The following is a 22,332-nucleotide window of genomic DNA, read 5'->3' on the forward strand; positions in this document are numbered from 1 at the left end:
GCCGCCGCCTCCCTCCCGGCGCCCGCCCCAGCTGCCGCCCGCAGGCTCGCCTGTGCAGCCGCGATGCCCCTCGGCCCGACCCCGGCCCAGGTCGCCGGCCCATCGCGTAATTAGCATCCGTGCTCCCTAAGCGCGCCGCCGCCGACGCCGCGCCCCAAAGCAGCGATGGGCAACACCGTGCACAGGACCCTGCCAGGTACGCCGGGGAGCCCTGCCCGGGTGTGGGCGCTGGGGTTCTCCTCTCCCCTGGTGACATACTGGGTGACTCCCGGAGAGCCACCCCCTCTGTGGAGCCCTCGGCGTCCAGTGGGCTGGAGTCTCTAGTGCCTCTCGAACCCGGGATCCGCGTGCGCCCGGCGGCTGGGCTTTGCGCTCCGGGAGGGCGGGTACCGCGTCCTGGTTACCTTGGGGACCCCCGTCCTTGTTCTCCTGTCTTTGCCCAGATGAGCGAAGGGGCCTCTGGGGCGATGCTGTGCGCCCCCTCGCCTTTGTTCCAGCCTGAGGGCGCTGATGAGGGAGCTCGGGGCGCCCCCGGCGAGGTCGGTTACTGACGCGGGCTCCCCAGGGCTTCCGACGGCCGGAGCCGCCCTTGTGTAGAGACTGCAGCTGCTAAGAGTGGGGGGTGCTCTCAGGGGGTACCCCAGTTTACAGCCGCCCAGCGCCCCCGCGGCACAAGCTGCCTCGGTTTGGCCACGTTCCCACGCGCACCCCGGCTGCGCCCCCCTCTGGTGTCCGCTCAACTAGGGACTCTAGCCCCTCGGAGTCACCGGTGCAGAGCGCATCGCCCCCTAGTTAAAACCACCGCAGAACTGTGGGGGACAGAGAGTAAGGGGATTCAAATGGTGGGAGCTGGGAGGCAGTGGAGGCCTTACTACAAAATAGCAGGTAATTACGGGAACAGAACACAGAGCAGCGCGAAAAAGCCCTGTGCCCCGCACTTCGCACACCCCGGACACTTTGCATAGCCGGTGCCTTTGCAAAGAGGATATGCAAAGAAGCTTCATGGGAAAGATGTATATTCCAATTTTACAAATGAAGAAATTGAGTCTCAGAGGAGGAGAAATGACTCGTCCAAGGTCACAACACTCACTGAGGGAGAGTCTGGATGGGGACCCCAGTCTGTCTGCCAGCCCTCTGTCCCATCTCCCAGGTCTTTAGAACAAGATTTTATTTTGGTTGAAGGCTGGGCCTGTGTAGCATCCTTGATGCAGAAGGTGCGAGATGCGTGTGTTTAAAGTACAGAAGCACACCAAAAAAAGTACCAAAGCATAGCTCAGTGGGGAAGCAAGTCGGCTGTAGGTAAATTTAGTGTGAGGTTTTAGGAGGAGAGGGACATGCAGCCCCATCCTCTGCTCTAACACCCCCATAGAGCCCTCCCTTCTAGGTGTTATCAACAATAATTTTTCTTCCCCTGGACGGGATTCAAACGGAGGGAGCTGAGCCCTGGATTCCCAAGGCCACCTTATGGAGGAGGAGCCAACTGCTACTTTATAAGCCTCTGGGCAGCTTCAGGGCCACTGTACTCAAACCTCCAAATTCTCAGGAGAAGTCAGCAGCCAGTTAGTGGCAGAGCTGGGATTCGAACCCAGGTCTGCTTACCAGGGAGGGTGGCCTCCTCCTGTCAGAGCTAGTGCCCCATGGGGGAGAACCCACCCCCTCAATCAGGAGGTGTCCAGGGATGTTGGCAAATATGGTAGCATCTCCCAGCCAAAAAGGCACCACGTGGAGGCATGGGCCCCTTTTTAGAATTTCTTAATTAAGAAATGCTTACACTGTTCTAGTAAAAAAGCCATTCTGCCACTTGTGGGTCAGGTTTGTGTGGGTGAAGGTACGGGCACCGCCAGGTGAGCTAAATATAGCTGGAAATTTCTGTAGCTCCCATCCAGCTGCGCCCTGGCTGGGCACGGGCTGCTTATCCGCTGCCGTAGCTAAGTGTGGACAATTCAAACCCTCCACTGGGGCCAAAGCTTGCGTTGAGTCTGGGGAAGGGGACAGGACTGGAATTCCTGAGCCACATTAGGTGCAGCTGCCAAGAATATGAAGGGCTGTTTATTGTTTTCCGACCTGCCTGAGATTAGTTTCCCACATACACTGTGCCATTTTTTATACCTCTGTGCTCAGTCTGTGATGCTCCCCACACCTGGAATATTCTTTCTTGTCTAGTCCAACTTTCAAAATCCAACTTAGGCGTCACCTCCTCCAGGAAGTCTTTCCTGACCACCCACACCCGATCCCATCTTTTGCTCTGTTACCTAGATCCCTTCTTAGGTCTCTGCTTGTTCATCTGACCACACCCCATTGTGGTCACCCACCTCTACAATGTGCCTTGGGGACAAGAGACCATGTCTTGTATTGCTGGTTGCCCAGCCCAGGACCTGGTGCCTGGCAGGGGCTCAGAAACAGCAGTGGAGCTCTGTTGCCGGCATCTTAGGCTGAAAGAACACTCGGCTCAGCCTTGCCCTGTAGAAATCCTTGCGTTTCATTCTTAGAAAAAGGACACATGCGTGGGGTTTCTTCTACGGGACTTGAAATAGAGAGCTGGCATTTGCTGAGCACCTGGACTCTGTGCCAGGCTCGCTGCATATGTGGCTTCTTTTACATGCCAAGCACGCTTCTTCTTAAGGCTCCTGCACTTGCTGAACCCTCTGCCTCGAGCCTTCTTCCCCCACATGGCTTTCCCCCTTGCTTCCTTCAGGTCTCTGCTCCAAGGTGGCTCCTGCCATTGTCGCTGTCCCCAGCACTCCCCTCTCCCTCCACCCTGCTTCTTGCTTCTCCTTAGCTTGGGTCGCCATGTGCCACACCCTGCGTGTAGTTAGTTGCTTATTGTCTAAAGAGGGAGGATTTTGTCTGTTCCCCACCCCCACTGTATGGCCAGCACCTGGAGCAGTGGCTAGTCCATAGTAGGTGCTCAGTAAATGTTTGTTGAATGAATGAATGCCTTTCATTCTTGCAACAGCCCTGCAAGGGAGGGATTATAATCTCCATCTTACAGGCAAGGCAGCCACAGCTCACATGGCTCATCCAGTTGACAGGACCAGGATTGAAATCCAAGTTGATTTAACTCCCAAGTTCTGCATTTTTTCTCCTCCGTGCGGTGCCCTCCAGATCCAGGGTTCAGATAACATTTGTGGGCACCCACAGTCCACCTGGCATGCCATTGTGTATAATAAGGAGACGCCTAAGAAAGAGAATGTTCTTTATGATCGATTGTGGGGATGCCCCAGGGCAGTCCTGGCAGAGGGCATTAGCAGTCCAGATAAGTGCCCTGTGAAAGGAAGTAGGCAGGGATCAGCACGCAAGTTGGCGTTGCTCACCTCCTGCCGTGTGCATGATTCGTCCTCTTTCTAGTTGCGATCCTGCAATTAAGGTGCCTGCTCCATTTTACAGATGAAGAGACTGAGGCACAGAGAGGTTAAGACACTTGCTGCACCTCACACAGGCAGTGCCAAAGCTGGGCTTAGAAGACCCAGGTCTGTCTTATTGCTGATACCACGTGTGTCTTTTGTCTGGACTTCGTTAGCCTTACTCTGGGTTTTCTAAGGGGGAAAAGGTGTACCCGCATGGGGCTAGAGGAGGGCAGAATTCCTGGAGGGAGGAGAGGGGAGGGTCGAGAAGGAGGAGTTCTTCCCCTTTTTCTTTTTCTCACATTTCAGACCCCTTGCTCAGCACGCCTCCGGGGCTCACACTGTGGTTTTGGTTGGAGGAGAGGCTGAATTCAAACTGCCCTTCGTGCTGGTTAATCATTAAGTTGGTTCATGCTGGGCCAAGTCAGCCACCTTTTCAGTGTTAGTCCTATCACTGGCCAAACTGGCACTTTACCACGAGGGAGGTGTGTTGACCCTGCTTTGTGCCAACCCCTGAGTGTCTATTTTAAATCCTCATAACCACCCTCTTGAGGGGTTCTATCGATCCCCATTTTACAGGGATGCAGGTGGAGGCTCCCAGAGGGGAAGGACAAAGGTGGTCTCTCTGGAGGCAGGGGGAACCAGTCTCCCTAACCTAGAGGGGCAGTCTGCAGGTGCCGTGTCTAGAACGGAAGCCCCTGCGCCCGCCCCGGCCGCTCGGCCGCCGTCCCCGCAGCGCTGCTGGGAGAGGAGGGCACCGGTGCTGGGGGGGTGGGGGGTGGTGATGCTCCCAGGGCCTGGCAGCCACTCTTTTCCCTGAATCTGGACTTTCTCAGCCCTTGGGAAAACAGAGACCTTTGTCACTCTCTTTGTAGCCATTGTCCGGGTTGTGTGGCTGATCCAGCCCTTGACATTCCCCTCTCTCCACACCTCTCTTCCTCCTTTAGCCAGTCACAACGTAAAGTTCAGCTAGGCCTGCCTGCCTTATCCTGCCCCAGCGGCCTCCCTACTGCCCAGCTGAGCAAGAGGCCCGAGCTGAGCCTCTCAAAGTGATAGCAGTTGCTCTGGCAGCCCTGAAACCCACAGGTTGTCAACACATTGTCAGGAGCCCGATGAGTCAAGACCCCTTGGTGACAATCCATGAGGATGCTGGGACTGGGGGGAGGCTGGCAGGAGGAGTTCCCATCAGGGAAACTGAGGAAGAGAATGGGCCTGTCAGTGCATGTAGGACAAGTGGCAAAGGTGCCCATGGAGAGTCTGGAGCCAGGAGGAACCAGGGCCGTCCTCTGTTTATACCCTCTTCCTGCTCCCGCCTCTGCTCCCTTCACAGTCTCTCTCCCCTGACAGGAAAGGAGGGAGCTCTGGGGCTATGGAAGTAGGGGAAGGCTTCCTGGAGGAGGTGACATCTAAAGAAAATTCGCTGGAGGTCTGCCTCCGCTCTTGAATGTCATCTTTTTCTATCTACCTTTAGGGCCTTCTGTGGCTCTGTAACCCTAAAGTCACCCTGCTCTCCACGTACGTGCCGCATGCCCAGGCTGGGGTGGCCCTGTGTTTTCCTGAGTGGACATCTGTGTGGCACCTGTCGTGTGCCAGGTACCGCAGGGTCAGCTGTAAATGAGACCGGCAGCCGCAGGCGGCGCTCACGGAGCTGGCTGCCAGGGCAAGGGGACCAGGGTGCTCTAGCGCAGTGGGCAGGCAGCTGACCACATCACCAGAGGGCACAGGTGCTGCTGCCCTGCGCCTCAGGGAGGGAGGGGTCCTGTCCAGTCCCCCAAACAAGGCCTGGCCACCAGACCAAGTGATCGATCTACTGTGAGTCACGCGCAACCAGCTTTTTTAAAAAAAATCTGTGAAGCTATGGAATAGAAGAAAAAATAAAATATTGAGTGTGTTTCCATAGCGAGAGTATTTTTGCTTCATACATTTTTGCTTCAGGTGTGCGGGCATACCCCTGTGTGCGCCATGTGTGTGCTGTGTCATGATGTGAAATGCGCTTCTCCCTGTGTGTCTCGGCGATGAAGGGTTATAATAAGACCACTCACTGGTCAGGCCGTGGGGTTCAAATCTCAGCTCAGCCGTTTTGCAGTGGAGTGACTTTGGCCAAGGTACTTCCTCTGTGCCTCAGTTTCCTCACTGAGAAACGGGGAGGGTGGGGCGGCTCCCCCACGGGTGGTAGTCGTGAGAATGAACTGGGACAGAGCAGGCGGTCTTTAGCACAGTGCCCCAGCGTTGGCCCTGCGTGCCTGGACAGGCCTGGCTAACAGGAGCCCTTGCCTCCTGCCCTAAAAGCCCAGGTGACCGTGAACCTGCCACTGAGGGCGGGACTGGGAGGCGTCCCTTCCATGTGTGCCGGCAGCAACCCCCAAGGGATCCTTGAGCTCTTTCCAGGACACCTGGTGTCTGATGAGGAGGATCTTCTTGGCAGGTCGAATTTTCCAGTTTTCCTTTGTCCACCAGACTTTCAGGCCTGGTTCTGTGCTGGGCCTGGGTTTAGGGACTCAAGGTCTCATGGAAGAGACCTCATGGACAGGCAGTTATACCAGTAAGTGGGAGATGGGGATCCCCAGGATAGTCATGAGAGCTTAAAGAATGCAGGAAGGCTTCCTGGAGGAGGTGTTGTCCAGCTGAGATAAGAAAGCAGAGAAGTTAGCCAAGAAAGGCTGTTTCAAGGCAGGGGGGCTAGGTATGTGAAGGCATAAGGGAAACAAGAGCACTCCATATGTGGGGAGTGTTCTGGAGGTCTCAGTACAAGTGGGGGTGGCATGTGGGGGTCAGATGCCAGGTCTGGACATGGGGCGGAGCGTCTTGCAGGCCAGTAGCCACAGTCCCTGCCTGGATGATGTGCCACATTTGCCAGCAGCAGGAGCGTAGCATTTGTGCTGGCTGGGCCACAAGGACCGCTCAGAACAGGCTGTTTTAATCTTTCCCGCGGACAAGAAGGGTCAGCTCTGCCCTCTTTTAAGGGGCCAAAGGCTTTCTGTACTTAGTGGTGCTCTATGCTGGCTTAAAATAGAAGCCCAGAAGGCAGGTGTGTGCTTTGAGTTTAGAGCAGAGAGGAAAATGGGAGGAGGCCTGGCCGTAAGTGCTCACCAGGGCAGAGGAGCGGGTGGTCAGCGCTTCGGCTTGCTTGCCCCATGCCAGACCTTTCACGTGTTTCATCCCAGTTAAACCGTCAGGACCGGCCTTGCAGAAGTAGCCTCCCATTTCACAGGTGAGGAAACTGAGCTCAGGGGCAGTCACGAGAGCTGCCTTGGATCGGGCGGCCAGGAAGTGGCAGAGCAGAATTTAACCCCAGGCCTCCCCAGCTCCAAAGGCCCTACCCCTCCATCACCACAGAGCCCTGCCCCTCCTTTCCTTTGAGTCTTGACCCCCTCAAACAGTCCTTCCCACAGGGACACAGTCTCGTCTTCCCTGTCCCGGGAAGGTGACTGACTCCTGCCCACAGCAGCCAGAATGGAGCTGTCCTGGGGAGAAGGTCTGTCTCCCAGCCCACCCCACCTGAGGCCTCACCCTTAATCTGTAGCTCAAAAGCAGGAGGTGGCCTCTGGGAATCCCACCCTGCAGAAAGGATGAACCCCTTCCTCCTGCCCAGCGAGGCCTCGGGCTCCGGACAGGTCTGCCTGGTAGCAACTGACCTGGGTCGGCCACCCACACTCACCATCACCAGGTGTCACAGTGCAGCGACACCCTTCTCCCTGAGCTCCGAGGTCCTTCCCGCCCAGAGCTCCAGGCAGTGCCCACTAATCCGTCAGCACGGGCAGCGGGCCCGGGGAGAGCTCCCTGTCGTCCTGCGCGCAGGCTGTCCCGCAGGTGAGGGGCAGGCGGTGTCCACCCCCACCCCCCCACCCCCGCTGTGCCGTCCTTATCAGCAGAGTTGGTAACAGCCTAGGCTGAGCATCTCTATCCCCGGATCTGAGTCTTGGCCCTGCCCCTTCATTAGCCAGATAAGCCACTTGACCTCTCTAAGCTTGGGTTCTTTCTTCTGCAGAAAGGGGATAATGATGTTACCTCTCCGGCATGCGCAGCGTCTGACAGATAGTAAATGCGCACATGGGGCACCATTAGGATTATGCATTCACTGGGCAAACAAGCCCCTGCTCCCGCTGAGCCCTGGGCCCCGAGGGAGACGCACGTGGGAGAATGATAGTAACCGTTAAGCTGTATCAGGCAGCCAGTCTGTGCCAGACACTTCCACGCAGGCACCTGCGTACCAACCTCAGGAAACCCTGTGAGAAAGCACTATTGTTAGTCCCGTGTTATGGTGAGAGAACAGCAAGAGAGGCCCAGAGAGGGAAAGCCACTTCCCAAGGGCACACAGCGCGGGTCGTCCGCCTAGAAGGAAGGCACGTGGGTGCGGGATGGATGTCTGCCAGGTGGGGGTGGGGGGCTCAGATTGGGGGCATTTCACATTTGCCCCGTAAGTCTTCACAGTATTGAGCAGGGATCTGCGAGGGTTTAGAAATCCTGGCGGATTTGCTTTTAGCTGCTCACCTACTTTTTTACCCTGCCTCTAGGCATGGCAGGGTGGGAGCAGTCTCCAGCGGACATTCCCCAAGGTCTGGTGTGTAGATCTCCAACCATCTTCAAAGCAAGACCGTTGCTGTCCTGGGGTCTTTCTGGGCAGCAAAGCAAGGGGCCATGTTATCCCCAGGGGGGCGACAAATGCCCAGCGGCATGGCCTGGGGACCCCTGGCGCCTGAAAGCGGCCTCCCAATCCCTGAGGCCAGCAAGCAGACTTGACGGGGAAGGGCAGAGGACCAAATGCAGACGTGACCAGTGTGTGAGCATCACATACAGGCAGATTTCATCTTCGTCAAAGCAAGACCTTTCTAACTGTGGAGGCTGTCGGGAGTGAAAAGAGGGGAGGGGGCAGATGCACCCAGTGCTGGGGCCATGCTGGTGTTTAGCCCAGCTGGGGCTGGACAGGGACATCGCAGAGGCAGCTACAGCTTCAGGCGGACCTGGGACGAGTTGCCCATTAAGGGGCCTTACAAGGAGTGCTGCTCGGGGCTCATCTGCTGAACGCCTGCAGGGCCCCTCACGCTCTTCCACTTATATAATCCTCCTGCCCATTCTGCGTGCTGGGAGGTTTTAGCCCCATTTTATAGATCAAAAAACGGAGGCACAAGCCCTGGCTGCTGTGGCTCAGGGCATTGAGCGTCAGCCTACGAGCCAGGTGTCGCTGGTTCGATTCCCAGTCAGGGCACATGACTAGGTTGCACGTCAGGTCCCCAGTTGGGGGCACAAGTGAGAGGCAACCACACAGCGATGTTTCTCTTCCTCTCTTTCTCCTTTCCCCTCTCTCTAAAAATAAATAAACAAATTATTAAAAAAAAAAAAAACGGAGGCACAGAAAGATGAAGCCACCTGCGTGGGGCTATTCCCTTCCCCCAACCTCCCAGCCTCAGCGACAGGTATTTTTGCAGACGGAGCAACAGGTATTTCTGAGCGGGGTTTAAGGCGGCCATCCTTGGGCGTCAGCCCCAGCTACACCTCCTCCTTTCTTCCTTCATCCTCATAACCAGACCGGGGCAGCTCAGTCTCACCTCCAGGCATTGGGGGGCAAGTTCTTTAATGAGTAAGCCATTTGTGGGAAATGGTAGGGTGGGGGTGTCTGGCCTTCAGAACTGGCAGAATGCCATGGCTATTAGCAAGTGTGTTTTGTTTACATTCTCAACATTACACATTGTTTATATCACAATATCCCTCGGGCATGCGTTTTCTTTTCTTTCCCCCTAAGGATGATGGATTTATGACATGGGTGGGCATGCGCATACCTATGTCTCCAAAGCCTGGTCAAAGGGGTGACTTTCCACTCTGGGGCAGAGCTGCCCTTTTCTTCGAGGTTCAGGCGACTCAAGGGCAGCAGACAGGAGAGGGGGGATCTTGGACCAGCCCCTCCCCCTTGTTGGAGCCACCACTCTCAGATCATCAGATAGAGGGGGGCACAGAAAAGAGAAAGCTGGATCTTCAGGGAAGGAAGCAGAGTGGAAGAGGCAGCCCTCAGAGTCACTTCTCGGTGGGCCTCAGAGCCAAACGTGGCAGGGAAGAAATGGGTGTTAGTTGAGGACCTACTATGTGCCAGGTGCTGTGCTCTCATTCTTCTCTGTAGGGATGACTTCTACACTTCGCCCGAGGCAGCCATAGCCTCTGCTTCCCAGCCCTGGGAGCCAGGCTGGTATGGGTTCAAACGCCAGCGCCACCACTTCCTGGCTGTGTGACCTTGGGTAGCTCTCCCAACCTCTCTGAGCCTCCCCTCCCTTCCTCACCAGCAGTGCGTCTGCGGGATGATCCCAGAAGGTCTGGTGGGTGAAGGGCCCGATTCAGTATCTGCCTCCCCCCTAGGAGGTCTGCCTCTCAGACCATGCCCCACCCCCAGTTTCAGTCCTTTTGTCAGGCCTTAGGGACCTTAGGCACTGGGACTCCATTCTCCTGCCCCCATCATCAGTCACCCACTTTCCTTTTTTAGATGCTTTGTTTATTGTTCATCCCAAGTTCCACCAAACGAAGGCCTTTGAGCAGCTCAAAACAAGCTGAGTGATATCCACCAGCCCCCCTAACCCTCCCTGAGACCAAGCCAAGCACAGCTCGCCTTAGCCAGAAGGTAGCTAAAGCCACTGGTACATAACCTTGGCTTTCTCCTCGCAGGTCAGGGGGTAAGTGAGAGACCTTGGGTGGAGTAGGTATGAAAAAGGAAGGACGGACACAGTCTTTGGGGTGAGACAGGAACCAGATCCAAACAGGCTCCGCCTTCATGGGCTGGGCAGCCTCCGACCAGGACCTCCGCCTCTCTGGGCCTTGGTTTCCTCATCTGGAAGCCACCTGGCAGGAGCAGCGATGGGTACATGGGCTGCATGGCGAGCACCTGGCACGTGCTGGGAGTACCACCGAGGTGGGCTTGCCACCCCTCAGGGCGAACACAAACGGCCAGCGTGCAGCCCGGGAAACACGTTCTCAGCTCCAGGAGCGAGAACTGGGATGTTCAGGGGATCTTCTTCTGCTCCTGCGCTGCCTTGGGCGCTAGAAAGCAGAGGCAGTGTCGGCCTGCGAGCCAAGTGTCGCTGGTTCGATTCCCAGTCAGGGCACATGACTAGGTTGCATGTCAGGTCCCCAGTTGGGGGCGCAAGTGAGAGGCAACCACACAGTGATGTTTCTCTCCCTCTCTTTCTCCTTTTCCCTCTCTCTAAAAATAAAATAAACAAAGAAGTAAATAAATTATTTTTTAAAAAAAGAAAAGAAAGCAGAGGCAGAGTTCCAGAAAGTCAGGACAGGGCCCTGCGGGTACTCCCCTGGGGCTGAGGTGAGTGAGCAGCCAGGCTTCTGGGCAGCACCCTGGTGGGGGGAAAGCTGGCAGACCGGCTGCCCCTTATCAGCAGGCAGCTACCCAGGCTGCCTAGGGGAGAACTGGGGGCTGCAGGGCAGGTCAGGGCCAGGCGTCGGAAGCGACATTCAAAATCTGGGCTGCTTTTCTCACTCCCACTATGCTGGGGCATTTTGATAGGCAGGGGAGAGAGGAAGGGACAATTTCTGCTGGAAGATCCAGGGCTTGAATCTCATCCTCCAGAGAGGTGGATCCTCGAGGTCCCTTCCCTGCTCCAAACAGTGCAGTGACACCACCCCCCCAGCCTTCTTGAGGACCCCAGCCTCCTCCGCATTGCCTCTAAGGTCCTTTGTGATGCAGACCTGGCCCCCTCTCCCTTCTGCCCTGGACCCCTTGCGGTTCCCCAAGTGGCCTCAGCCTGTCCCCGCCTCCAGGCCTTTGGCTGTGCTGAGCCCTCTGTTCGAAATACACTCTCCCACCTTTTATCCTCCTCCCAGCCCTTCCTCCTCTGTCTGCAGAGTAGCTTCGCAGAAAAGTGTCCCCTTGGCTGGGGGACCACCCTGTGTAGTCACGGGGCCTGTATGTGAGTGGTTCGTCGGGACCCGTGTCCCTGTGGCTCACGAGCACCGGCCCTAGCATGAAATGGGTGCTGCATAAGTGCCGGAGGAAGGAGGCAGTGATGCACTTAGAAGGAATGAGGACACATCCCCACCCCCACCCCCATCTTTGGTGGGGCCCTGACCCTGGGAGCTGGCGCCTCTGATGATGGAGTTTCCTGGACCTGTTTATCAGGAGACGTCAGTGGAGGGGCCCAGCAAGGGGTCTGGACAGGCCTGGGAATCCCGGTGCCACTGAGCACACTTTGAGGGGGCGCTGGGATGACCTCACCCCCTGGGAACTCAGCGCATCCAGCCCACTTGAGCAAAGAGGGCTGCCACTCTGGCCTGGAAGGAGCCGGCTTTTCTCCCAACAAGCAGTGTCGCGTGACCTCTGGCCTCCTGCCAGGACTCCTTGTAGCTGTTGACAGGAGTGTCACTGGCTGCACTGAGGGGACCGGATATTGTTTGCAGAGAAACAGGGAGTGGGGCAGAGTGGCAGTTTCCAGTGTGGGCTGGCCCCTTTCCATTCCGGGTGCTGGCTGACCAGGCCTCTGAAACAGACTGCAAAGTCCCGTTAAGCTGGCGTCTGTCCCCTGGATTCATGTCACTGCCCCACTTGGCAGAGGTGAGGGAGCGTTGGTTATTTTTTTCTAGCCCACTTTCAAACCCACCAATGGAAGAGGTGCTCTCTGCTGCCAGAGAAGACCAATAGCCTGGCCCTGCCCTGGGATGGGAAGCCTTGCCAAGCAAGAGTCTTGCCTCTTCTCCATAATTCACATGTCACCACGCACATGCCACCACATGCATGCATGCATGCCACCGTACAGTGAACACCACAAGCACGCACATACACCACCACCTGCACGCACACACCACTGCAACACGCCACCACATGCATGCACACATGCCACCGCACACATGCACATAAGCACACATATACACACCACAAGCACACACATACACCACCACCTGCACGCACACACCACTGCAACATGCCAACACATGCATGCACGCACGCCACCACACAGTGCACACCACAAGCACACACATACACCACCTGCACGCACACACCGCCGCAACATGCCACCACATGCATGCACACATGCCACCGCACAGTGCGCACGTGCACGCACACATGCCACCACACAGTGTGCATATGCACGCACACATGCCACCACATGCATGCACACACATACCGTGTGGCTTCTTGCCACCCATAGTGTTGGTCTGAATCGTGGGCTTGGGCCCCTGTCACCTGAACCAGAGACTCCTCACTTGAGGTCCACAGTCTGAGGGTGGGTGTTGGATAGGTCCAGGAAGCCCCAAGTCAAATGGTGTGTGTGCAGGGCGGGCACGTTTCGGGGAAAGAGTTTCCTTCAAGGCCCATGACCCAGACCCCCAACGGCTCAGGGCTGCCTTGGCGAAGGGGTGGCTGTGGGGCAAGGGCCTGAGCCTGGCCCTCCTTTCACCGCCCAGCGTGGCTGCCTCTCAGAGCCTCAGTTTCTTCATGTGGAAAACGGAGCGGGTAAAGCTGACTGTGCAGGGGGACCTGAAGGCTGACTCCCGTGCGCGAGGCCCACGCCGGAGCGTGACCCGGGCTCTGTCCAAGGCTGGTTGTGACAGGGGCATGCGGAATCGACGGGGCTCCCGCTGGCGGCTCTCTTTCCCGGTGGAGCAGAATCTGCTGGAAATTTCAGCCAGAATGCCATCTGCTGAATGCTGACGTGCTGGCAGCTGCCACCTCGCTGGCCAGAGAGCCATCGTTCTGGCGGTAACCGCCATTCCCTCGGGCTCTTTTTAGAGCAGAGGAAAGGCTGGGTGGGGCAACAACGGGATTCCTTCAGAGGGTGGCACAGCACACATTCGGATGCTGCTGGGAAGGCTTAAAAACAGGCCTCCATCCTTGGACGTCAAGCCCAGGGTTTTCAAGAGGCCCTTCCTGGCCCAGGTCACTGGCCCTCCGTGGGAGAAACTTTTCAGAGGGTATTCACCACACCCACAAGTAGACACCTCTGACCCGGGAATAAAACTTCTCTCTAATAAGGTGATTTTGAAAAGGGACTGAGTGTTTAGTGAGCACCTACTATGTGCCATGTACCAAGCGTCTGTCAAGTTTGCCTCCTTCATCCTCAGCAGTCTTACAGCATGCAGATGACTCTCACCAGTCTTCTAGGTCTAGTTGGGGGGACCCAGGGAAGTGAAGCACGTATCTCAAGATCACGCAGCAAAGATATGACAAAACCAGGACTGTCTGCCTCCAAGCCTGCGCTCTTTCTAACCACCTCCCAAACTGAGATTTAGAAAATAAAAACCGCAGGAGGGATGGAGGTGAGGGACTCACTGGAGGTGGGGCCTGATGTTCCCCATGGGGAAAGCAGTGAGCATTTAGTGAGCATCTACTATGTGCCAGGATGTCCACCGGGACCTTCCTGTGCTCTCCTGGGGACGATGAGCATGCAATGTGGATCAGGCCATGCAGGTGGGGACACAGGAGGAATTCATGTCCTTTCCAAACTTTCTATGGCATGGCTGCAGGGTTTATTGCAGCAATTTAAATGCTGACGTTCAGGCTTTCTGTTGACATCTCCACGCGAGGATGTTCTCTGGGGAACATGTTTCTATTTCCCCAAGCCAAGCTAAAAGCAGACATTGGTGTACGATTTGGAGACTGCTTATTGTTCTTTTATTTGAAGCATTTTCAATTTGTGTAAAGAACACATCTTCTTAGAAACTTTTTCACTCTGGTTTTCTTTAACTCACATCAGGGCCCTGGCCTCAGAGTGGGGAAAAAATAGTGTTTATCCCTCATTCCCTGAAGGAAGTTGGATCATATAATCAAGATTAAACAAATATGTAAACTTTTCTGGTTACTTGGCTGCATTTTACCCTAACATATAGTTGGTTTTGCAGGAAACTTCCCCTTATAGTAACAAAGCAGTATTTCTCCCCACCCCAACATTCATTTAAATCATGAGGCCGCTCTGCAGGAACGTCTGCTTAGAAATTCCCCAGTTGTTTAGCATAGAAACTCTCCGATGGAGAGATAAGGTCCGAAAAGCAACAGTGACTGACAGCAAGGGAGTTCAAAATAATCAAATAAGGGTGGCTTGTGGTCTCTGGCGCTCAGAAGGGCTTTGATCTGTGGTCATATTTAATGTTTCCTGGAGGGTGTGCCAGCTCTGGGGACCTTGGAGGGAACCAGCACGTAGGGCACCGGGGGAGGCCGCAGCCCGGGAGCTGGTGGCTTGGACAGGCATGGGGGAGGCGGGCCCTGCAGTCCTTGGGCTGCCTTTCCCGAGGGTTTTCACCCGTTGCTGTTTCCCCATCCTTTTGATTTTTGTCCCAATGAAATAGCTCTCCAGTGGGCCCTTGCTCTTATCTGTGTGGTTGCGGAGGTGGCCGCAGCCTGGCTCCGTGTCCCCCCTCCTTGCTGTCTCGGGGCCCCTCCCTGGCAGGCAGGGCTGGCCTGCTCTGCTGAAAGCCCTCCTTGGCTCCCTGTCTCCCACACTATGCAATCTGAGCCTCTTGGGCCAGCATTCAGGGCCTTCTTGTCTGGTCTCTGTGATGTCCACGGCACTCTCGCCCCTCACCCCTGCGACACCCAACCTCAGACACCCTCTGCCACACCTACCATACCACCTCCCCACAAAGTCCGACTTCCCCCTTTCTGCCCTTTGTGTTCCCTCAACCTGGAATATTCCCTCTCCGCCCTCAGAACCTGGCTCTGTGGGCAATACCTTCTGTCCCCAGCCCCTGGCTGAGTCCAGGGCCTCCTCAGGGCCCTGCAGTCACCCATGCCTATGGCAGTCTGGAATGTGAGCACCGCCGAGTGGGCACCTTATCTGTCTTGGCAACTGCTGTATTTCCCACGCCTAGCATGGTGCCTGGCACGTACTAGATGCTCACTAAACATTTGACAAATGGATGAATGACTCCCGTCCCTTACGTTCCTTTTTCTGTGTGAGACCTGAGCTTTATTCCTTGTATTTTGCCTTCTGTGGGTCAGTGGCTTCTGTTTGGAGAGAGGCCCCTTAGCTTCTCAGCATGATTTCCTCCCTCATGACTGGGGCCTTCCCCTCGGGCCTGGGGAAGGGTAGCCGTGGACTGCCTGCCTCCTCATTGCCTCTGCCTCTTCATTGTCCCCTGTCCTTGCTCCCATTAGCCTCAGTGTCAATTCACACACACACACACACACACACACACACAATGTGCCCAGTACACGGTGACCCCCGGGCTGGTCCTTGCAGTGGCCTATCATTCCCCGGGGCTGTTCTTCTCCCAGGATGACAGACCAGTGTGTGCCAGAGGTTGCCTGCAATTACTGAGCACTTGCCATGAAAACGCTGTGAACAGGCAGCAGAGATTCATGCAGTAATTACCCACCCTGCGCCCTCCCAGGCTTTGGGGGCCCCTGGGAACTGCCCCTGGGACAGAGGAGGAAAGGGGGAAGGAATAAGCCTTCACCTCAGCTCCAGGCAACCAGGGCTCATGACCAGCAGCCAGGTCCTTTGAAAGAGACCATCCCAAGATTCTCCAGGTCCTTTGGGGCAAAGTTCCCTTAGAAATGAATCCTGAAAGGTGTATGTTCTAGAAGAGCCACCTTGCTTATAAAGAATGCCTTCATTTTTTTCTGGGAAAGGGAATGGGAAGTCATCAGATTCTAGCTTGGATCTCCTTGGAACCTGAGTGTTAGGATATTATTAGTTGCCTATTAAGCACATACTTTGTGCCAGGCAGTGTTCTAGACTCTTCATCCACATGGTCTTTCAGCACTGAGTTAAATAATGTCCCCCATTTTATAGGCAAGGAGACAGGCTGGGGAAGTGACAAGATCTTCCACCTATCACACAGCCAGGAAGGACCAGGGAGGCAGGCTTCCCGGCTTCCCCCTATTACCTTTCCTTCTATTGTCAGGGGATCCCCTAACTGCATTCCTTATGTTGCCTCTTCTGTCTTGCTTTTGAACAAAACTTACACAGAGAAAAGCACCCAAAGACCCCCTCAAGAATCCAAGGCTCCTGTTGCCTTTGGACAGACTTTGCAACCCAAAAGTGTCCGTTAGGGGAAGATTTGGAAGGATTTAATGGGAACAGAGGAGTCAGTTGACCCCACCTGGCTGCTGCGACAAGCACAGGTATTGGTCCGTCTAGGAGTGAAACAGCTCTGAACAGTGCTGCGAGCACACACACACACACACACACACACACACACAGCCTCCGTTTGCTCATCTGTGAAGTGGGTAGAGTGGCTTTGCTATGGTAGTTTTGGGCTGATAGGGGTGGCTAGAACCTTCTCAAGTTTATCCATCACTGGCCTAATTCAGGTGGAATTTAAAATGGAGATGATTACTAAAAGACAAATAGGGGCCCACGGTTCCGAGGGGCCCTAACCCCCCTGCCCGTCTCTTCCCGCAGACTCCAGCCCTCCGGCGCGCCTTCTGGCCACGCGACCGTGCTGCGGGCTCGGCCCCGAGCGCCGGGCGGTCCTCGGCGAAGCCCCGCGCTTCCACGCACAGGCCAAGGGCAAGAACGTGCGGCTGGACGGCCACTCGCGCCGGGCCACGCGGCGCAACAGCTTCTGCAACGGAGTCACGTTCACACAGAGGCCCATCCGCCTGTACGAACAGGTGCGGCTGCGCTTGCTGGCCGTGCGCCCGGGCTGGAGCGGCGCGCTGCGCTTCGGCTTCACGGCGCACGACCCGTCGCTCATGAGCCCGCAGGACATCCCCAAGTACGCCTGCCCGGACCTCGTCACGCGGCCCGGCTACTGGGCCAAGGCGCTGCCCGAGAACCTGGCGCTGCGCGACACTGTGCTGGCCTACTGGGTGGACCGCCACGGCCGCGTCTTCTACAGCGTCAACGACGGCGAGCCCGTGCTCTTCCACTGCGGCGTGGCCGTGGGCGGCCCGCTCTGGGCGCTCATCGACGTCTATGGCATCACCGACGAGGTGCAGCTCCTCGGTAGGTTGGGGCGCGGCCCCTGTGCGGGGGCGGGGGCTCTCTGTCCGCCTGGGCGTGTGTTTCTCTAAAACAGCGCTGGGGCTCACTTCGCCAGGCAGAGCTGTCGGCAATGGACACATTTTAGCTATTTATTTCTCAGGACAACTCGCCATCCCTGGTTTGCACTTGAGAAAACTGAGGCGTAGGGAGGCTAAGCGACTTGCCGAACCGGTCCAGGGTCCGGGGTCTGGCCCAGGGTCACTCGCTGCCTCCTTCCCCCGGTTGTGTGCTCACTCGCTGGTTCTTCCGTCCCTTCCATTGCTCCGCCCTCCACGCCGCTGCCCGCTTGCTTACTTATTCCCGCATTCACATCTGTATTTATTCATTGGCTTATTCATTCACTCCCTCACACAGCCACTCCCTCGCTCAGCAATCAAAGTCATGTCCTAGTCCTCGGGTCCCCACAGGCAGGCAGGGAGCCAGCAGCTCAAGGCCTGTAGGGGAGGCAGGCAGACAGGCAGCGACGAACGACGAAATCCTGGGGGTGAGGACCCATGGGGACAGAAGTTTGCTGCCTGTATCTTGAGAGATATACTGAAATTTTTTCTGATGAAATGGCGTGTCCAGGATTTGCTTGAAAATAACATCGGAAGGAGAACTGGTGGAGGTGTCAGTGAAACAAGATTGGCTATTAACTGGTCATTGTTGAAACTGGATAATCAGTATTCATTATACTATTTGGATAGATTAGTTTTCAAAAAGAGAGAGAGAAAGAAAGAAAGAAAAGAAAGAAAGAAAGAAAGAAAGAAAGAAAGAAAGAAAGAGGGAAAGAAGGAATGAAAGAAATTTAAAAACACCAGGAGGCCTACCCAACAGGTCTATGAGCCAGGGTCAGAACTTGGATTGCCAGTTTGCAAAATCTGCCCCGTACGGAGGGGGTAGAGTGTGGAGTAACATATCAGACTCACCAGGAGCTTGGGCGGGCTTTTTGAAAAAGCATATTCATTATCATGACTTAACTTTATATTTGGAAAACTGAAGAGGAATAAATATTTTATTCCATGATATAAATTATAAAATGGTAACATTTAACAAAGTCTTAGCTTCAGGGATTTGGTTTCAAGGCTTAAGAAACACTTTTTCTTGCTTTGTTTACTTTTTATGGCTAATAAGAATAATTTTTATTATAAAAAAAACCTTCATAATACTTTAATGACTTTCTTTTCTCTCCGATTGGATGGACCTTATCCATCCCCTAAGCTACATAATAATGAGGGCTCCTTGCCAAGTGCTCTGCTGAGCCCTGAGAATGCGGTGGTGAACACACTGGCACAGACTCTGCCCTCCAGGAACTCACGTGCCAGCTGGGGAGACAATCAATGATTAATCTACCCAAGGATAATGACCTCTATTACCTGAGTGATGCATCTTTTTATTTTGCTCTTTTACTTAACTATAACATGTAGTATCAAGAACATTTTTTCATAGCGCTAACTAGTCAAAAATATTTTCACGACTGTGGCTTTTAAGAAACTCCCCCTTCACCTCTTGCTTTGAGAATGAGCTCCTCCCTTACGGAAGCCTTCTACGTTCGGCCTTTGAGTACTACCTGGGCTGTGCTCCCCACGACCTCCTCTCAGACGGGTGTGTTGAGGGGCCTGGAGCCAGACAGCCTGGGTCCTTGTCCTGGCTTTGCCACTTAGTTGCCATGTGGCCTTAGTCATATTCTTGAATCCCTCTGTGCCTCAGCTCCCGTCTGTGCTAAATGAGTAACAGCAATGCACACCTCACAGACTGGGTGAGGACCAAATGAGCTAACCTGTGAAAGGAGCTTAAAATAGCACCTGTCACATTATAAGGCCACAGAGAAAGAGCAAGAAGGGGTCCCTCTTTGTCTTGGAGCTTATCTTCCAGTTGGGGAGGCAGACGATGATAAAGAGTTTTCAGATGCCCTTTCAAAAGCATGAAAACGTCTGAGGGAGGGGTGGAGGAAGAAAGGAAGGAGGCAGGACGGGAGGGAGAGAAAAGGAGGGAAGAAAAGGCGGAGGAGTGGAGGGGGAAAAGGGAAAGAGAGAAGCGGGATGAAGAGAAGGAAGGAGAAAGGGCAAAGGTAAGGAAGGACCTTATCTGCTCATCCCAGACGTGAGAATGTGTCACGGAAACTAAGGATCATGCCTAATCCAGTTCTGTGCCCCCGTGATCCTTAAATCAATTCACAGACGAACCAGAAAAAGAATGGAGGGGGGAGTGGGAGAGGATGGAGCCTGCGCCGGTCCGGGGGCTCTGGCGGCTGGGCCGGCGCCCTCACCGCCCTTCCTCTACCCCGGCACAGAGAGCGCGTTCGCCGACACGCTGCCGCCCGCGCGGATCAGCCAGGCCCGCTTCAGCACCTGCCCGCCGCCCGGCAGCCTCGACGCGGCCAACTTCGACAACAACGAGCTGGAGAACAACCAGGTGGTGGCCAAGCTGGGCCACCTGGCGCTGGGCCGCGCCCCGGGCCCGCCGCCCGCTGACAGCGCGCTCTCCGCCATCCCGTGCGGGCCCCGCGAGCGCACGCGCCCCGTGTCCTCGCCGGCGCTGCTCGAGGCCGACCTGCGCTTCCACGTGATGCGCGGGCCCGACGTGTGCCTGTCTGCTGACCGCAAGGTGGCCTGCGCGCCGCGGCCCGACGGCGGCCGCACGCTCGTCTTCTCCGAGCGCCCGCTGCGGCCCGGGGAGAGCCTCTTCGTGGAGGTGGGCCGCCCGGGGCTGCCGGCGCCCGGCACGCTGACCTTCGGCATCACGTCGTGCGACCCGGGCGCGCTGCGGCCCGCGGAGCTGCCTGCGGACCCCGACTCGCTGCTCGACCGCAAGGAGTACTGGGTGGTGGCGCGCGCGGGGCCGGTGCCGAGCGGTGGCGACGTGCTCAGCTTCACGCAGAGGCCCGGCGGCGACGTGCACCTGGGCGTCAATGGGCGCCCACGAGGCCGCCTGATGTGCGTGGACAGCACACAGGCGCTCTGGGCCTTCTTCGCCGTGCGCGGAGGTGCCGCGGGCCAGCTGCGCCTCCTGGGTGAGTCCCCCGACGGCGCGGCGGCTGGAGCCACGGCTGCAGCCCAGCCCTTGGTTCCCAAACCTGAGCGCGCATCAGCCACTCGCCCCACCTAGTGTCCAGCAGGACTGGGCCCCGAGGTGCTGTCTTCCGAGCATGTGCCCCGGGGGTGCCTACCTTGCAGTCCCTGCACCACACTGTGTCCCCACTGACCTAAGCACCCGCTGGTGTCAGGGCCTGACGGGCTTTCTGCGGTGGGTAAACGGTCAGTGCCACCTGTATTTCCGTCATGATTAGTGGCTTTATTTTTTGCCTATGTCATGCATAGGAAGTATACGTTACCTCATGCCGTGTTCCCTCCTGATGATGATATCAAACCCATATCATTGGCGAACCCCCCAGTGGCATGAGCCCTTTCCCCATAGTTGGAGAGCAAGTACACAGGAAGGCCTCACTGGCCTTTGCGGGCTTACGTGGCTGTCCCTAAACTTCCACTGAAGCCCAGAGATGGAAGCTCTTATTGACCTGGTCCCGACCGTGTGAGTGAAATAAGATCCCAGTCCAGGCGCCCAGAAATAAAGGGGAATGGAGGCAGGGCAGGCAAATAACAGATGTTCCCCAGGCGTGTGTGATTCCATCAGGACCCTGTGAAGTGGTGCTTGTCCTCCCATTAGACAGGGAGGCGAAGGCGCCAAGCAGCGCAGAGCCAGGGACTAGCTGAGCGGCACCCACCTGACAGGGTCTCTTTGGTCTCAGGCACCCTGCAGTCCAGCCCTGCGATCCCATCTCCATCAGGGTCCCTCAGCGGCTCCCAGGATGATAGCGATTCCGATATGGCCTTCAGTGTCAACCAGTCCTCCTCGGCGTCTGAGTCATCCCTGGGTAAGGAGGCACAGACCTGGGGGCTGGGGGCCAGAGGCCGGGGCTCGCCGGGCTCCTTCGGGTGTGTCAGCGCCTTCCCCACTGCATTCCGCCGGAGGGGGGAGGAACATCTAGATAGGGCACCCCAAAGGGCGTTATTGGTGCATGGTGCTTGGGGATAGAAGGGTAGGAAAAGGGCAAAACCAAAGGAAAACCCAAAATTGGTGTCTCCCCAAGTTGTCCCCCTGTGGGTTCTGCCATTGAAGCTTTGTCCTCTTGGGGTCGCCCCTGCAGGGCCCACCTGCGAACCACATGATTCAGGTCTGGCCTGGTTTTCCTCTCTGCAGTGACAGCCCCCAGCTCCCCGCTGAGCCCCCCGGTGTCCCCCGTGTTCCCCCCACCGGAGCCAGCAGGCAGCAAGATCGGCGAATGCACGGTGTGCTTTGACAGCGACGTGGACACGGTCATCTACACGTGTGGACACATGTGTCTGTGCCACAGCTGCGGCCTGCGGCTCCGGAGGCAGGCCCGGGCCTGCTGCCCCATCTGCCGGCGGCCCATCAAAGACGTCATTAAGATCTACCGGCCTTAGCCCGGCCCGCTCATGGGCCCTGGCCAGAGCAAGGTCACCTTTCTGAAGCCCCGCAGGGCCTGGCAGCCACCATGGCCACAAGGCCGTCCAAGGGCAGCAGTCATCTCTTCGGTCACTCTCCAGTGGTGGGCAGTAGGCATGATGGTCACGGAGACGAGGCCCCGGGGGTCTGAGCCCAGGCGAAGGTTGCTTCTGGCTCAAAAGTGCTTTGCCCCCAACATGCTGTCCCAGGAGCAAGCTCAGGAACTGCCTGGCAGACCATCCGTCTCTCTGGTGACCTTTTGGCTGGGAAACAGTGTCCTCTGCACAGTGCTTTTTGCTGGGGGTGGGTCGGGTCGTGCGTGCGTGCGTGTGTGTGCGTGTGTGTGTCTGAGGAGGGGGAAGGGAGGGAGGGAGACCAAGAAGGGAGAGGGCATGTGTGAGTGAGAGAGGGAGCGCACAGGCATTTATCCCAGGCTCCTGGCCATAGGAGGTTATTTAACGCTAAGAAACGTGTGATCCGGAGCCCAGACATCAGCAAGACTAGAAACCGCTCACTTTTCCGGGGCTGTGATGTCACCTGCTTTGGGATGTATGAAGCCTGCACCTGAACAGAACTCCCTCGGATGGTATAGAAAAGGGACACTCAGATTTTCTAAGAGGAGG

General features: G+C 56.3%; 1 protein-coding gene across 1 annotated transcript; it reads left to right on the forward strand.

Annotated features, from left to right (window-relative positions):
• The first annotated feature begins 21 nt into the window (after positions 1-21).
• Positions 22-22,016, forward strand: NEURL1B (neuralized E3 ubiquitin protein ligase 1B). Its single transcript, XM_090289807.1, has 5 exons — positions 22-196; positions 16,679-17,224; positions 19,536-20,255; positions 20,991-21,116; positions 21,443-22,016. The coding sequence occupies exons 1-5, from the start codon at positions 166-168 to the stop codon at positions 21,685-21,687; spliced, it is 1,668 nt and encodes a 555-aa protein (XP_090145933.1). The 5' UTR covers positions 22-165; the 3' UTR covers positions 21,688-22,016.
• Positions 22,017-22,332: the final 316 nt, after the last annotated feature.

Source organism: Furipterus horrens, unplaced genomic scaffold (genome assembly GCF_987537825.1).
Source record: "Furipterus horrens unplaced genomic scaffold, mFurHor1.1.pri manual_scaffold_10, whole genome shotgun sequence".
Classification (NCBI taxonomy): Eukaryota; Metazoa; Chordata; class Mammalia; order Chiroptera; family Furipteridae; genus Furipterus; species Furipterus horrens.

Excerpts from the sequence above, each read along its gene's own strand:
- NEURL1B (XM_090289807.1), top strand. The coding sequence starts at position 166 with ATGGGCAACACCGTGCACAGGACCCTGCCAG. Across the intron at positions 20,256-20,990 it reads GGGCCAGCTGCGCCTCCTGG|GCACCCTGCAGTCCAGCCCT; the intron begins GTGAGTCCCCCG and ends CTTTGGTCTCAG. Across the intron at positions 21,117-21,442 it reads GGCGTCTGAGTCATCCCTGG|TGACAGCCCCCAGCTCCCCG; the intron begins GTAAGGAGGCAC and ends TCCTCTCTGCAG.